Below are 17,108 nucleotides of genomic sequence, written 5' to 3' on the forward strand. Positions count from 1 at the left end.
CTGAGTGGCGCATCCAATACCTATATCAGTTGAAGTAAGCAATTGTCTAGACTTCCAGTCGCCCTTGGTCGTTTTGACTGAACAAACTTTATAGAATTCTGCTCTCGGGGGAGATTTCCTAGAACAAGAAGCTACATTATTTCAGCGTGGAGCGAAACACTCATGTTTCTTTTCCAGCCCAATAAATTTCTTGCGAGAAGATTGTCTTTTCGTGTTTTGTAAGAGTACAGAAAAACAGATGTAATAGTTGAACGTAATTTTATTTCACCCCAGAACAATAGCATGAAAAATGTAGCTGCCCTTTGTAACAGTGACTGTGGGTCCAGCTTCTGGTAGGAGGTACAGTGCAAATGTTGTTGAAGTGTCAGACAGGAATTCTCTGCTTTAACGTTCCCCTTAGAGTACAGCCAGGTTTGCCACTCTTTTTTCCTGAAGCTGGTTCTTAAGGCTGAGTCTATTTAAACAGACATTATCTTTCCAAACTTTGTGGCTGAAATCCCTGCCCTATTGAAGTTAATAACGAAATTCCCCTCTCTTCGACAGAGTCAGGATTTCGGCATCGGTGTTTATAAAACAGTACCTTTACAGTACCTCAAAAAGGTCAAGCCTTTTCCCTCCTGCCTCTTGACACTACCGTAATTTATTACCACACACCTAACCCTTCGGGCCACATCTTACAAGCCTGTACAACCACACTCAGAAGCCCTTTGCACATTTTTAATATTTTTAGTTTGCTTCCTAGGAAAACAAGGCTGACGCAGTCATGCTCCCTGTTCCTCTGTTTGCTGGCCCCACGGTCTTTCAGCCCGTTCTTCCACTTCAGCCCACCCCGACGGGAACCGGAGGTCTCACGGACGTTACGTCCGTTCAAGGTAACACCCGCACGGGGAGAGTTTGGGGCTGCCACCCGGGGAACAGGTTATTTGGGGAAGACGGACAGGCAGCCAGCCGCCGTCGGCTCCACCGCCCCCGGAACGCTCTGCCGTGAGGCCGCGGGCCTGACCGCCGTGTCGCCGGTTCGCGGCCCGCCAACAAGAGCGTCGCGGACCCGCGGCTCGCAGCTGGCTGGGCGCTCCCACACGGGAACACGGAGGCTCGGTGGGGCCGGGAGGGGCCGAGGGGCCTCGCACCACCCACGCTTCTGCGGCACGGCTCGGGCACGGGCACTGGCGACACGCGGCAGAGGGGGAAATGCCGCTCCCCGGCGCTTTCTGCTGGGCGCAGTACGTCCTCAAGACTTTCAAACCCCAGGATTTCAGCGACGGCCTTCCCAGCGGTCGCGGGGTGCTGCCGACCCGCGAGGGAGGCGCCGCCAGTTTGCTTCTCGCCGCTCCCCCCAAGCCCCGGAGGCCGCCGCAGGTCCGCCCCGCCGTCAGCCGGGACCGTGCGTGGGGGCTCGGGGCCCTCAGCGAGAGCGGCCCGGCCGGCCCGCGCCGGGGCGGAGCGGAGCGGGGGCGCTGGGGCCCGCTGGGCTGCCGTCGCGGGGGTGGGGTGGGAGGCGTGGCCGCAGCGGCAGTCATGGCGGCGTCCGTCGTCCCGGAAAGTGACAGGTACCGGTCGCTCCGGCGGCAGCGCCGCTCCCGCCCTTGCCTGCGCTCCCCCCGCGGCAGGGCGGGGCGGGGACAGGCCTCGGCCTCGGCCTGGGCCTCGGCTCGGCACGGCCTGGGTCCCCCTGACCGGCTCCTCTCCTTCCGTGCAGCATCCGCAGGGCCGTGTCGCTGCTGAACGCCATGGACCCGGGCCGGTTTCCGCGGCTCCTCTCCCGCCTTCTGCAAAAGCTGCACCTGAAGGTTGGCGGGGCGGGCGGCGGCGGGGCGGGGGGAGCCCTCTGGGAGCCCGCTGGGAGCCCGCTGTCGCCAAGGTCGGCAGGCAGCGGCGGGCGGCGTGGCGGCAGCGACGGGGGGGTCCCGCCGGCGCTTCGGCGGCGTTCCTTGGGGGCGAAGCCGCGGGAGCGGGTCCGCGACGGGCGGTAGCGGTGTCCCCCAAGAACAGCGGCGTGCCGGCTGCCGCTCCCCTCGCGCCCTCGGTGCGGCGGCGTGGGCAGCCTGGCCTTCCCTGCTGTGGGACGGCCGGGCCGGGCCGGGCCGGGAGCAGCTGCGGGAGTGCCGCCTCTGTCCGAGCGCCGCGGAGCCCTCTGCGTGGGTTAGAGGCGGCACTCCGCTGTGCTAGGGGACAATCGCTTCCACTTTAAATTGTTTTTTTTTTTTTGTTTGTTTGTTTTGTTGTGTTTTAAAGTACTTTTGATCTTAATTTCATTCATCACTTAATTGTCCAGAGCTGTTCCAGGTGAATGAAATAAGAGCCAGCAATGAGCGGCCAGACGTGGATGGCGTGAGGGGTGCCTGTAACAACCCGCTTCCATCGCCTCCAGGTGCTGGCGTCTCTGAGGACGCGCTCGGGGGAGACGCTGCTTCCTTGTGGTTCCTTGGCTTTTTGCACAAACTCCGCTCTTGCCCTTGCAAGGGAAGAGCTAAATGCTTTTTTTTTTTTTTTTTCTTTCTTTCTTTCTTTTTTTCCCCTTTTCATTTCCATCAACCAAAGCCATCAGTGGGATTGAGATTAAAAATGAAGTCCCTAAATTTTCGTGAAAATGTTTGTCATCTTTACAGGAGTGTTTTGTGGTGGTTTTTTTTAATTGCAGAATAAAAAAAGAAATAAAATCGGTAGTCAGTTTCACTGTGTAGTGCCAAAAAGTGAAATGGAGACTAAGTCTAACCTTTGGACTAAATATTGCAGGAAAGATAAATGCTAAAACAGAAATTACTTTGTTGATTTTCTTTATCTTTCAGTGTCAGATTTTGTTTATTCCCATGTTCTGTGTTTAGAAAAAATAGAGAAAGAAACACAGAACTTGTTTTCTATACATGTATATATGCAAAATAAGCATTAAAATATTACAGGTTAAGAGCAGCGCAGGTAGAAAGTACAAATGTATTAAAGGTCATAATTGCGAGACTCTAAAGATTGTTTTGATTATTTGTTCCAGGTGCTGATTTTTTTTTCCTACCAAAATTGCTAGCTTGGATGCCACTGTTATTGCAGAGGGTTTTCTCAATTGTTTTGCATGGATATTAATTCACTGGTAACTGGAAAGTGTCACCAACTCAGCAACTTTTTTTTTCTTTTTTTTTACTACTCAGTAGCAGTTAAGTAGCTCTTCACAGTTTTAATCAGTGTTTAGGTGAGCTGGAGTGGTCTTCTTAATTTAGCCTGATGAGTCAATCTCATAAATTGTTCAGTTGGCCTTTCCAAAGTATTTGACTCTAGGGCATGTTAGATTGCTGGAAACTATAAACTTACTTGCCTTAACAAGCAGATTCTCAGAGCTCTGCATTTCTTTCTCACAGCTAATGATTCAAATAATGTTTCCATTTTGATACTCTTGTCACAAACATTGCTATCATTGAAGTTTTTGTGTAATTGCCTCATTTTGTTTTTTCTGATAGCTGAATTGCTTTTTTGGGTAGCTTTGCAGTTTTGCATTACTAAGTGGTCTAAATATGGTGTTTTGATGTCTGTAGCATAGATTTGTTACTAATTACATTTTAAAAGATGGCAATATCTGCATTTAAATTACTATTTAATTTGCTGTAGTATAATAAATATAACTGTGCTATTTTAAAAGCACAGAACATTCTTAGTAGTCTTCAGTAATACAGTAGGCTATAGATTCAAATCTGACTTTCAAGATAAGCATACATTAGGCCTTTATTTTTCTTGTAACAGCATGGGTGATTTTCAGGAGAATATCCAGAGTGGAAGGAGCATATGTAGCTAACTTCACTACAGTTTTGCCTTCTGTTTTCTTTGGAGTCTGATTAAAGTAACACACTTTGTACTTTTCTTATTTTTTATTTATGAAAGGTTGATGGAGATGGTGTGATAGTTGAAAGAAAAATGTTTCTTTAGTGTCTCTCAGGTGCAAAGAGAAAGCATTTTCTTGTGATGTACTTCAAGTAATCCTCATAACTTCTTGTGTGATACTGTTGGCTTTTAATTTTGATTTTCATTGAGAGGAACTGCATTGTATTTTTCTATTGAAAAAGAGCTTTACTCTGTTATTTCTATTTAGAAACAACTGGACAGCCACTATGCTTATAAAAATGTGGAGATAGTTTTTGTTTTGACAGGTATGTTTTTGGTTGCTAAATGGAATGTGAGGACTAACCACTTTTGTGCTTCAGGCTGAAAGTATCTTCAGTGAAGAGGAGGAAGAAAAACTTCAAATAGCTTTTTCATTGGAAAAGCAGGATCTTCATCTAGTTCTTGAAACTATATCATTCATTTTGGAACAGGTACCTTGTTTTTATCATTATGAATAGATGAATATTTTGTTTTTATTTGATTGTAGATTTTAAAAATATAAAAGTCATGTTGAAAAGGAATTAGTGAAAATATGTATCTGTAGTATATTATGTATGTTTTGGGGGCGTGATTTTGCTGCTTTTGTTTGCATGCCTTCCTGATTCAGATTGGACTCATTGCATTTGTGGAGTGAGTTTCCAGCTGATGTAAATATAGGTGGTGGAAGCGAGCTCTGCATGACTCAGAGAGAAGTGCTGATAATTGTGAGTTATAGTCTTTCCTCTTATTCATTGTAAGCAAGCCAGGCGTGCATTTTTTTAAGTCCTGTAAGGAAACTATTAGATGGCATTACTGAGCACTGCTTAAGTTACATGACTTGTCAGTTTTGGAAAACTTTCATGCACAGAAGCAGTCTGTACTTAGGTGAAGAGATGCAGCTGATGTAGCTCTAGTATCTGAATGAGTAGGTGACTGCATGGTGTAGAGCTAAGTGTCTTGTAAACAGGGAAGGTTTTCCAGTTCTACAGTCTACTACTACTCAGGTTGCAAAGCCAATGCATTACCTGGTAGATATGGTAACTTTCTTAGAAATTGTCACAGCTGTGATGTTATCCATCCATTCCATGCAAGTATAGTAAGTGTAGTCAATGCAGAGGGCCTGCATACTGATGGTCTGTTGTAGGATTTGGATCTTGTCCTTTCTTACACGTCAGTTTATGATTAGTTTGCTTAGTTAACACATTACACAGCATTAGAAAGGAAACAAACAGTCCTCCGTATGGCTCCTATGCACAGAAAAGTCAAAACAAAACCTGAGGTCACATCCAAACTGGAATTTTGAATTTTCATCTCAACCGAACAGCAAACTTACCTGTTTTATTGTCTGATCCTAATTCATCAGACTGCTTAATTTATATGATAATTATTGAAGATAAACAGAAGAAGCAGTTCAGTTTCCTGTAGGAGTTACTTCTTTGACATTTAAAGAAAAAAAAAAAAAAGAAAGGGAAGGATGTTAATATCTGCCCAAAGAAGAGTGTCAGATGGAATATGTGTTGTATGAGGACTCTTTTGTATTCCCACTGACAGCTATGGTTCACACAGTAGCTGCTTGTTCTGTCAGAGTGTAACTTTTTTAACAGCCCTGTGGTCTGTGGACACTATAGATAATAAAAATGCTGCATGGTCTTTGCTGCATGTGTTGTTTTTTTTTTTTTTTTTTTTTTTTTTTTTTTTTCCCTGCCCTGGTGCTGACAGAGTCCTGTTTTGAAAGTGGAGATGAGGATACTAATATAGAGTATTTACCACAAAAATTAATGTTAATAGGGAGGTTATCTCTAACTCACCTTTTTTGGCAAACTGTTCCTGTCTTTTCAGAATATTACCTTGTAGTTCAGGCTTACTTGAGGAGTGTGAATTTGGAAAAGTCGTCCTTTCTTCACGGTCACAATTGACTTCAAAGCCCAAGTTTTTTTCAGTGATAGCTGCTTTGGCATTATGTACAGTGGAAACAGACATATACTCAGATCTAGCTTGTATATACATTTTTTCACAGTTTGTCTTCAGACAAGTCACTTGTATTGTTGCATTTTGAGATACAATTGAAATAGTTACACTTTTCTGTCTTCTCAGTCAGAGGGTTAAGATGAACAGGATGCTTGCAGTCCCACAGTAGCGTTGCTAGTAAAAATCTTGTGTGAACACTGTTGCCATCTGTGGTAGAATGTATCTGGCACAAGTTGTAGAGCGGAGCTTGACAACATCAGTTATTTTTCCTTTTAACAGGCAGTCTATCATAATTTGAAACCTGCTTCATTGCAACAACAGCTGCAAAACATTCACCTGGATCAAGACAAAGCTGAAACATTTGCCAGTGCATGGGCGGCTGCAGGTCAAGATACGATTGAAAAGTTCAGGCAGAGGGTTTTGACCCCTCAGAAGGTAATGTTTTTTTCTAAGAGAGAATAAAGCTGTGTAGGTTTGTTTTAAAGCAAGGAGGTTAGACTAAGATACAAAGTTTGTGACAAGCCAAGGTACTGGAAAATAAAAAGAGTACTTATTAGGTAGTAGATAAATGTGACTATGGCAGTGGAGTTCCGTTGTCTTAAAGAGATGTTACATGTTAGCTGAGCTGCTGTAACTGTTGGAACCTGACTATATGTGCATTGTTAGCAATGTAAAGTAATGCAACCTACATACAATTTGGAGATGTTTGTGAACATGCTTTACAATAGGGCAAGGGTAAAATGTGCTCATGAACACTTGTGGTTTAGCTCATCAGCCTGTTGATTCTCTGTACTTAAAGTGTATCTGAGCTCCTGCCATCTTTAGTTTTGCAAGCTGGTTGGATGGTGCATTTTGTGAGATACTTACTATGATTTCGAGATATTATTATGCCATGGTAAAAAAGTCTTGCTTCACCTGTGCCTGTTACCAGTTAAAACTTTGGTACATGCTGTGGAAGTCTCAGTGTGTCTTTAGGCAAAATGTCTACATCTATGAGTAGGTATAACGACATCCTTCTGTTGATTCATAATAAGCCTTCAGCTGCAGTAGGAGATGTATACAGAACACATCAGTGACAGCCAGGATCAAATGGTTCAAAAGAATTGTGGAACACTGACTCAATTATTCTTGCTTTATTTTTATCATTGCTATATATCTTGTTGGGATAAGATTCAGTTTGTTACTTTATGATTTAGTTAGTAAAATATACATAGAAAATAATTTCGTATATAAGGTACACATGATACCTTAGTGACAGAAGTAGAACAATGTAATTTATACCAACAGGTTTACACCTAAATAAACCTAGCATTTTGTTTAGGTGTAAAATGCACATTTTGAGAAAACAAAATGTGTCTGTGAAGCAGAGTAAAGATGTTCAGAATTGCATCACAGGTGATTTTTCCAAAGTATTTAAACTTGATCCTTTGTAAAACTGGGTAATTTTAGACACAAAATTTGTAGGATTTTAATCTGCAAAATTGTAGTGACTCATGAAGCTAACCAAGTAAATGACTGATAATGTAAGTATGCAAAAAAAAAAAGAAAAAAAAAAATTGAGCTGAACAAGACACTTTGGGTTTCTGTCTTTTTGCAATAAAATTTACAGTGCCAAGTGTACTAGTCCCAAAGTTTAAATGGTCAGTGATACTGTGAGTATATAGGCAAGTATGACTCTCTGTTGAAGGAGGGGAGTAATTTGAAAACCAAGTGAAATCACAGAAGGTGATAAGGCAAACTTTTCAGAATATAGTATATGTGTGCAGAACGGAAGGCAATTCTGAAGATGCCCTAGCAAGCACCTGTCTGAGAATTTACTTCACAGGGACTATGCAGCAATACATATTTTACTGCTGGGTCTTCAGCATATAAGAAACTAATAAAACCACCTTTGATCCTCTTTTATTTGAAGCTAGTACCATACACACCTGTGGTCCTGTTTGGTGATGACATTGCTCTGTTTCTTGCCTGCAGTTTTGTGAGCCCTGCAACATACAATGCTTCTGTTGTATGTTACAGTTTTGGAGTTTTTGTGACTTCACTGCGGTCTCATATAATGGAATGGCATTTTGCTAGTGTATTACATCCCATATAAAGCAGTTTGAAACTGTCATTTTTAATAAAGCTTGTAGAAAATCAGTGGCCAAAAAAATCACAGTGTAACTTGTTTTTTAGCTTGAAAGAAGGTTTAAAATAGGTGTGTGCCTTTACGTGTGCTTAAAGCATCATTTCACTCTTTTCTTTCCTTTTCCTAGCCTAGGTGATGAGTTGAGTATCAGTTTGAGTGTGAGTGTAACCTGAGTTTGAACTTGAATTTACTTTCTCATTTTGTTTTGAAAACATCTTAATCCTGTAGATTTTAGTTGAGAGAAAAACTTGAAGTTCAAGAGAACTTTTCCTTAACCCAAAGCCTCAATTCACAGAACTAATTGCTATATGAAGTATTTATTCTGCTGACAAGGCACACAGAGATAATATATTTTAGAAATTGCATGAGATAATGGAAGAAGAACTTGCCATCTCCTTATCTTATGAATCTCCTTGTAATGTCTTATGAATGCAGTAGATGACTGCATGATCCCTTCACTATTTCCTTCTATATTCTATAAATATTTGTGTATCAGCACGTATTTACTGTATTATCTTTCTATACCTTGACAAATGGTGGGCAAAATATTCTCTTACTTATGATACATTGTTATAGTAGCCAACTTGCTGTGAACTTTCAACATGTCAAATTAAAGTTAAAAAAAGTTAGAATCCTGAAAAATACTTAGACCAGAGTGCTAGCTTTTTAGATTAGATTTACAATTTAGGTTTTTAGATTGATGTAGAAATTATATGAACTCATTTCTTTTTAAAAAGAGATGTGTATCAGGTTAGCAGTACTCTCTGCAACATGTATATATGTGTGTAACTTTTAAAACAATTGACCCTAAAAATTTGCCCTCTCTGTAGGTACTTCTTTAAATGCCTGTGTGTAAGTTAATGACTGGCGCTGTTCACTTCTCTCACAGAAGCAATATTAGGTACATAGAAAGAATATGACTGTTCTGTTGTCATAATTGTCAGCAACATAATCACAGAATGGTTGAGGTTGGAAGGGACCTCTGGAGATCATCTGGTCCAGCCTCTCTGCTCAGGCAGGACCACCTAGAGTCAGTTGCCCAGGACTGTGTCCAGACAGCGTTTGACTGTCTCAAGGATGGAGACTCTACTGTCTTCCTGGGCAACCTGGTGCCAGTGCTTTGTCACCCTCAAGGTGAAAAAGTGGGTTTTTTTGTGTGTTCAGGCAGAGCCTTCTGTGTTTCAGTTTGTGCCCATTGCCTCTCATCCTGTCACTGGGCACCACTGGAAAGAGCCTGGCTCCATCCTCTTTGCACCCTCCCTTCAGGTATGTGTATACATTGATGAGATCCCCCTGAGCCCACTCTTCTCCAGGCTGAACGGCCCCAGCTCTCTCAGCCTTTCCTTGTATGTGAGATTCTCCAGTCCCTTCATCATCTTAGTGGCCCTTGCTGGACTCTCTTCAGTATGTCCATGTCTCTCTTGTACTGGAGAGCCCAGAACTGGTAATAGTACTCCAGATGTGGTTACATTATTGCTGAGTAGAAGGGAAGGATCACCTCCCTCAGCCTGCTGGCAATACTCTTCCTAATGGAGTCCTAGATAGCATTAGCCCTCTTTGCTGTAAGGGCATTTTGTTGGCTTATGCTCAACTTGGTGTCCAGCAGGACCCCCAGGTCCTTTTTCACAAAGCTTCTTTCTAGATGGGTGGCCCCCAGCATGTACTTGTTCTCAGGGTTGTTCCTCCCCAGCTGCAGGACTTTGCACTTACCCTTCTTGAACTTCACAAGGTTTCTGTCAGCCCATTTCTCCAGCCTTTCCAGGTCCCTCAGGATGGTAGTACAACTCTGGTCTGTCAGTCACTTCTCCCAGTTTTGTGTCATCTGCAAACTTGCTGAGGGTATACTCTGCCCCATCATCCAGATCATTAATGAAGATGTTGAACAGGACCGGACCCAATGTTTGCCCCTGGTGTACAGTGCTAGTTACTGGCTTCCAACTAGACTTTGTGCCACTGATCACCACCCTCCATGCCTGGCCATTCAGCCAGTTTTCAATCTGCCTCTCTTTCTGCATCATCAGCATACATGAACAGCTTGTCTATAAGGATCTTACGGAACACAGTGTCAAAGGCCTTCCTGAAGTCAAGGTAGACCCTATCCACTGCTCTCACCTTGTCTACCAAGCCAGTCATTTCACTGAAGAAGTTTATCAAATTGGTCAAGCATGACTTCCCCCTTGTGAATCCATGCTGACTGCTTCAAGTCGTCTTCTTGTTCTTCACGTGCCTGGAAGTGGTTTCCAGGATTAGTTGTTCTATCACCTTCCCAGGGACTGAGGTGAGGCTGACCAGCCTTTAGTTCCCTGGGTCCTCCTTGAAGATAGGAGTGACATTTGTTTTCCTTAGCGATCTTGAGGATTGGTGTTTGTTGGGGCTGATTTTGGATATTTTTTTTTAACTGGATGGTTGGGGTTTTTTTAAGACTCTTGATTTATTCATGCTTTGCGTATGGTTGAAGTTGCATTCATAATGATCAGGTTTTTTTGTCAAGTGTACCTTGTAGTTTTATTAGTGATTCAGATTCCAGAAGTACGGGAGTTGCTGTACTAGATCAGAAAATCTGTTCATTGTGTATCCTGTCTTTGGCACCTTGGATGGAAGTGTAGGGGTTAATCTGTTTGATGAAAAATTCTGCCTCAGCTCGTGACTTAGAAGCTGTCTTATACCCTCAAAGATGATTGATTGTCACTTGTGAAATATCCTACTTTAATGAACCTGGAGGTTTCAGTCTGTGTACTTGCCTGATTTCTGATTTTCTGCCACTTGAGGGAAAGGTGATATGTATTGATGTTTTTTAAAAACAGTATATCCATTATCTTTTGATTTTTAATGTGTATCCCCTTTTTTATTATGAGAAATACTAAAGACGACTGTGGTCTTGTTTTTATTTTGAGCTGCATAGTATGTGATTTCTCCCTCCCATTCCATGGAAGTTTCCTGTTTGTCATCCTTCAAGTTATCTGTCTCTCACATATTTCTGCTATATTTTGCAAGAAACTAATGTGAATAGAGTATAATACGGGCTTGCCTGAAATAGTAATACTTTATGTGGTGGCTTTATAATAAAGGTCTCCCTCAGGGGTCTGGACTGGGACCAACACTATTTAATGTCTTCATCAATGCCACAGTGGTAGTGAGTGCACCCTCAGCAAGTCTGTTGATGACACCAAGCTCCGTGGTGCAGTTGATTTGTTAGAGGGAAGGGATGCCACTCAGAGGGACCTTGACAACCTTGGGGAGTGGGTGCATGTGAACCTTATGAAGTTCAACATGGCCAAGCCACAAGGTCCTGCTCCTGGCTTGGGGTAATCCCCAGCATCAACACAGACTCGGGGATGAAGGGATTGAAGGACTTGGGGATACCAGTGGATGAAAAATGGGACATGAGCCAGCAATGTGTACTTGCAGCCCAGAAAGGCAATAGTATCCCAGCTTCTGTAAAAAGAAGGGTGGCCAGCAGATTGAGGGAGGTGATTCTACCCTTTTGCTCTGCTCTAGTGAGACCCCACCTGGAGTACTGCGTCCAGCCCTGGAGTCCTCAGAGCAAGAAAGACATGGACCTGTTGCTGTGGGTCCAGAGGAGAGCCACAAAAATGATCAGAGGGCTGAAACACCTGTGCTATGAAGACAGGCAGAGAGAGGTCGCGTCGTTCAGCCTGGAGAAGAGAAGGTTCTGGGGAGACCTGAACGGAGCCATTCAGTGTATAAAGGCAGCTTATAAGAAAGATGGAGAGAGTCTTTTTGCCAGGGCCTGTAGTGACAGGACTAGGGGCATTGGTTTTAAACTAAAAGAGGTTGGATATAAGGGAAGAATTTTTTACAATGAAGGTGGTGAGACACTGGAAGAGGTTGCCCAGAGAAGCTGTGGATGCCCCATTATTGGAAGTGTTCCAAGTCAGGTTGGAAGGGGCTTTGAACAATGTGATCTATTGACAGATGTCCCTGCCCACAGCAGGAGGGTTGGACTAGGTGATCTTAAATGTTCCTTTGAACCCATAATATGATTCTATGAATACAGATTTTTTTTCTTTCATACACTTTTAAAAATATGTATGGGCTTTTTGGTTGTCACTGCATCTTTGGTAAGGGCTTTTACTGTCCTGTTCAGGTGGTGTGCAGGACTACATATTAATTTAGAATTCAGAGTATGTGTGAATATTTCATGCTTTTGCTTGCCATATGCTTTTCTGTACACTTACCAACTCTGGATTTTCTTTGTGACAGCTTAGGTGGGTGTATGCATGGGATAGCTCACCTGGTTCTGAGTGCAGAATCAGGGTCATGATTATTATTACTGAGATCCTGATAGCTCTGTTCCATCATGAGAGGGTGTTCTGGGAAACTGTGTACAAGACAGTTTGCAATGTAACTAAGAAAGATCTAATTGGAATTTTATCTTTGTTTTAAAGTTTTTTACTAAAATCCAAGTGGCAAAATAATTCTGAGTCTCCTGGCATCTGATACTTAGCTGTGTATTTTGGAAGTACTGAAACGCTGCCACTAAGTCTGTTTCCTATAGCGTACACAAGAAGGACCAGGCTCTAATCTTGCATTTCTGTTTTAAGACAACATAAAATGGTTGACAGTTTTTTCTTTTTTTTTATTTAGTGGTATGGTTTGCACATCATGCAAACTTTGGAACCTTTGGCCAAATTGAAGGAAGAACTGAGGATTCATTAACTTACGGCCAAAACTAGTGGGTAGTTGTCTGTCCGGGATTATTATTTCATAATATTACTTATTCATTTGGCTCATCACCATTTTTGAGAGAGTAGGCCACTGCACCTTTGGGTTGCAGCAGTGCTCAGACTGGGACTCCAGACCACTAGTTATTACAAGAAGTAATTTCTTACAGATATTTCACTTGTATTGCCATGTTATTTCTCTTAAACCAGATCTTCTTCTTGCCTGCAAACTACAACTCGATAAAAACTAGTATTCTGGGTTCTGGGTCTGTCAGTTCTATGCAAGAGATGTAGGTGGTAATGTGCTGGCTGATAGCTTCATTAGGGTGACAAGCCAAACTGAGTTTGTTAGAGCAACAGAACAAGTATTTCCCAGAATGCTGATTAGGTGAAGTTTTCTGTGTCATATTGAACACTACTTCTAATTGTTAGAGAAAAAAATGTTCTTTTTTGAACATAGGTCTTTGAAATTTTATTGGTGCAGACTGCTTAGCTGATAGACGTTATTGTCTTGAGAAATTAATAAAAACTATGGAGTTAAACTAAAGCTGTACTGCTAAATGGTATTTATTTTCTCACCTCATCTTTTCATTTTCTTCACTGAACTATAGGCAGTCTTCAGCTGCACAGTGTTATTAATTATGTATTCTCCTGTTGCATTAATTAGTTCTTTGAATTTTTACTTGTATGGCAGTCCCTTTATTGTATTATTTCTGCTGTATAATACAATCCTAGTCAATGAGAATGATGGTATTTGTATCAGTTTTTTCTTTGAATGTGTTCTTAATTTGGCCTCTAGAATGATAGGCCAGTGGTAATAGTCTGATATCAATCTGATCCAGTTTTTAAGTCTTTGCTGGGTAATGTATCAGTTTAGACATCAGGACACATATTGATCAGATTAAAACCTATTTTTTCCTCTCTGTGAAAAAGAGCTAGTTTTTTATTTGGATTCACTCTGAATTCTCATTGCATTTTTTCATCAATTCTGTTGCTTTTCTCCCTCTCCCCCTATATTATGTTCTCTGTATGGTTTTTTGGTACTCTCTGTAAAGTACTCTATCTGTTTTAAAGGCAGGTCAAGCTAAATACCTCATAGCTTTCTTGTCTTGGAAAACTACTGAGGGTATCTTTAAAATATATATATATATAAAAATAGAAAAGGTAAGAATTCTATGTTGCCAACCAGGAGAAGTTTTTTATAGCCTTTAGACAGCATTACTTAATATAATGATGCGTGGGAATGTAACTAGTGAAATTACATACCTAAAATTCTTGACAGAGCTGTCAATTCTGTATCTTGACTGGCTGTTTGAAGCCATATGGGAAAAACTCTGAAAGTAGTTTTCTCAGAAACTGGCCTTCTTGCTAAGGGGTATATATGTAATGTGAATATGCTAAATTCCCTCTGCTAAACGCTGGCAAATCTGCAGAAGTATTCTGAAACACATACATCCTATGGTGTTTATGACAAAAAAGAACAGAATTGGTGTGCTCTGTGTGTGTGTCGTGAGGGGAAAAAGTTGTTCTGATATCAGAAGATATGCAAAATAAAGAGGAATACAGCTCAAACAGAAAGAATCTCTCAGTTTTTTGTTAGTGTCTGATCCACTAGTCATTCTTACAGTGACAAACAGAGGTCACAAAGACCGTGTCATACCTATGGGCATTGTCACAGTGAGTTGTGAATTGCATTATATGATGCCATCACAGACAGTGGCGAAGAGAGCACAAATGATGAAAGATGTAGTAAAGGCATAGTTGTATACCTACTGAGATTTATTTTAATAGCCAGCTACAGCACAACTGGGTCTGTTTAATCTTCTACTCACCCAACTTTGTTAGTAGGTATTTTAATTGTTTACAATTTTTAGGTACTACGTCTTGGGGATTTTTTTAATGAGTTTCTTCCTATCCTTCTCACCCTCTTATGTCTTCTACCAAGACAGTATAAATAATAAAGATTGGAAGAAGGTACATTTTGAGAATGTTTAAAAACATCTGAAACATTTGTTCTGTTCCTACATGCAAAATAGCATCTTTTAAGGTTATAAAAGAGTATCATGCTTATCTTGCCTCAGTTCCTGTGTAATACAAACTATAATTTTTTTCTTCAATGTGTAAAAGAGCTTTTGAAATGGGTCTGGTTGTGATTTCAAGGCTTGAAATGACAGGTAACTTCTGGGGTATTTTTTATGGTTAATAAAAATGTGTGCCTTATCTCTGATTAAAATCTGTCTAACTTCATCTTCCCACTGTTGGATCTTGCTATATATTCTTCTGCTAGATAAAAGAGCCAGTCAGCTATGAGTTTTCCATATAAGCACTCGTAGACTGGTGCATATTTTTACTGTAACTCTGTGCCCACAAATTTCCCGGAAAGGGACAAAGCGCAACAACACTTTTATCTTTTGTACAAAGTGAATCCCTAAATACTAGGGGTTTGGAACCTCGAACGCTGTTTTTAATGTTTGTGATACAGTCCCTTTCTGTTTGCTTTCAAGCTAGCTGCTTATCAGTTAAAATACATGTAAAGGTGAAAATGTGTAGTAACTTCAATTAGGGAAAAGCCTTTTGAAGTTGTTGCTTCTTAGCATTAGCCTTGCTCTACCAATTTCATGTCATATTATTTCTTTTGTTTACTCCCTTTTGAAGTACACTGGTACTTTTTGGTGTGTGTCTTTTTCCTTTTTTAAATTCAAAGATTAAAGATATGAGGAGTTTTAGTTTGATTATTGAAGGAAGAAGTCTGAAAATACCACTTTGCCTGGCATATGTGCTAAGTAAGGTTTGCTGAAGAGCAATAGGACATTATCCTTGCAGACAAAAATGGGAAGTCAGAGGAAATTAATCCTCCAGGAGAGAGCCAATCTTAGATGAAGAATCTAGTTCATCTTACATATTCACCAAATAAGATAGCTTTAGGTATATAATTTGTGCAAATTTTCCTTTTAGAGTTAAATCTCAGTCTCTTTTTCTATTTTTAATACCCTCTTAATATTCAAATCCTCTCTGAGAGGTAACAGATGTACTGGCTTTTTGGCTTGCTCCTCTTGCTTTTTCTAGTATTAATTACAAACTGGAAGTCCCAGTTTACAAAATTAAAACACTTATTGCTCCTCTCATTTTTTTTTTATTTATTTTTTTTTTCCCCTCCTGCCTCCTAAAGTTGCTGATATCATTAGGGGAAGTTGTGGTGAGGGATCTGAGAGTTGCACAGCAAACATAATCCATGGCCTGTGGCACTCTTCAGTGCCTCCCTGTCCCGCTCACTTGAATGTCCCATGCGACTAGGGGTCTGGTCCAACCTATCTTCAGTCCATTGGTCTTACAGTGCCTTCTTTCGAGGCTAAGACACAAAGCCACATAAATAGTTTCCCTTTGTTTTTTAAACTTTCAGATTTTTTTTTCCTTTGGGACTTGTACTCTATTCGGTCAGTCTTTTTACAGGATTCTCTAAATTCATTGTCTGTCTGCCTGACGCAATCCAACCCTTTCCTTGCCTTTATGTTACAGCTACCACTGTTTCTAGTTAGAGACAATTATAGCATGTGGACTGCTTCAGAGCCTGGAAGATTATTCTTGTCTACTGGTGAAAAGCATAGTTGCTACTTTCCTGTTTGTTTTGTTTTGTTTGTCTGTTTACTGATGGTCTTGCAGTATCTGCAAGATTAAGGCAGAATTATATTTGACACTATATTCTAGTATTGTGACTAGATAGATAAGATCCATCCAGTGACTCTTACTTTCTTATGAATACATGACTAAGATACATTGCAAAACTAGCATAAAGGTTGCGCAGTATGGTCTTAAAATTTAGTCATAGGCATTGTAGTTGGCTATGCAACCTCTGCTTAACTTGGCTGTGCATATGTGTTATGACTGTCTTTAATTACAGGCTTTCATGCTTTTTAAAAAAACCCCACCCTATTGTCCTGACTTTGTGTGGGTGTATTTAATGTTTTATTGATAGTTACATACTGTTTTTGTGGGGCCTGCTCTGATTCTTGGCTTTAATTTGAAGATTTGCCTAATAATGTCAGCTGAAGATGCTGATAATTCAATTTGTGACTCATATTTCTGGATAAAAATTGAGTCTTGCAGATTTTCAATCTGCCACTGAAGAGTGCTTTTCACTGAAGCCACAAAATGCCTCAGTAATCCCTTTATAAAATGGGGGTACTGAATTGTGTTGAAATTGAGTATGTTTGTACAGTAGGGGGACAGCTTTTGAAATTGTGTATACCATCAGTTTTTTCCATTGCTATTCAAAATGTAGTAGAAGACTGTAGTCAGAAACTATATGCAATCAATGTGAAAATCCAGCTGTTTCATTGCGGACACCTCACCCATGGAGCAGTTGTTACCTATGGAGGCCTGCAGAAAAGACACTGCAACACCCAGAACTTCCTTCAGAGATATGCCACCTTAATACAACTGAAGTCAGTAGCAACAACAGAGAATAGAAATCAGTGTGTTTATGC

At 41.2% G+C, this 17,108-nt stretch overlaps 1 protein-coding gene across 12 annotated transcripts in view; it reads left to right on the plus strand.

The window, feature by feature from the left end:
• The first annotated feature begins 1,473 nt into the window (after window positions 1–1,473).
• COMMD10 (COMM domain containing 10) overlaps window positions 1,474–17,108 on the plus strand; it is a 137,600-nt gene continuing 121,965 nt past the window's right edge. For 10 of the 12 annotated variants that reach the window (XR_007505065.1, XR_007505064.1, XR_007505066.1 and 7 more), the window contains exons 1-4: window positions 1,474–1,550; window positions 1,700–1,790; window positions 4,185–4,295; window positions 6,091–6,246. Coding sequence is in view for 8 of the 12 variants with exons in the window: in XM_049794926.1 (XP_049650883.1) it covers window positions 1,519–1,550; window positions 1,700–1,790; window positions 4,185–4,295; window positions 6,091–6,246 (390 nt within the window). In the remaining 4 variants the exon portion in view is untranslated. The remainder of the gene's footprint in view (window positions 1,551–1,699; window positions 1,791–4,184; window positions 4,296–6,090; window positions 6,247–17,108) is intronic. The other 2 variants (XM_049794929.1, XM_049794933.1) reach the window with 1 other exon arrangement.

This window comes from Accipiter gentilis, chromosome Z (assembly GCF_929443795.1).
Source record: "Accipiter gentilis chromosome Z, bAccGen1.1, whole genome shotgun sequence".
In the NCBI taxonomy this organism is placed as follows: Eukaryota; Metazoa; Chordata; class Aves; order Accipitriformes; family Accipitridae; genus Astur; species Astur gentilis.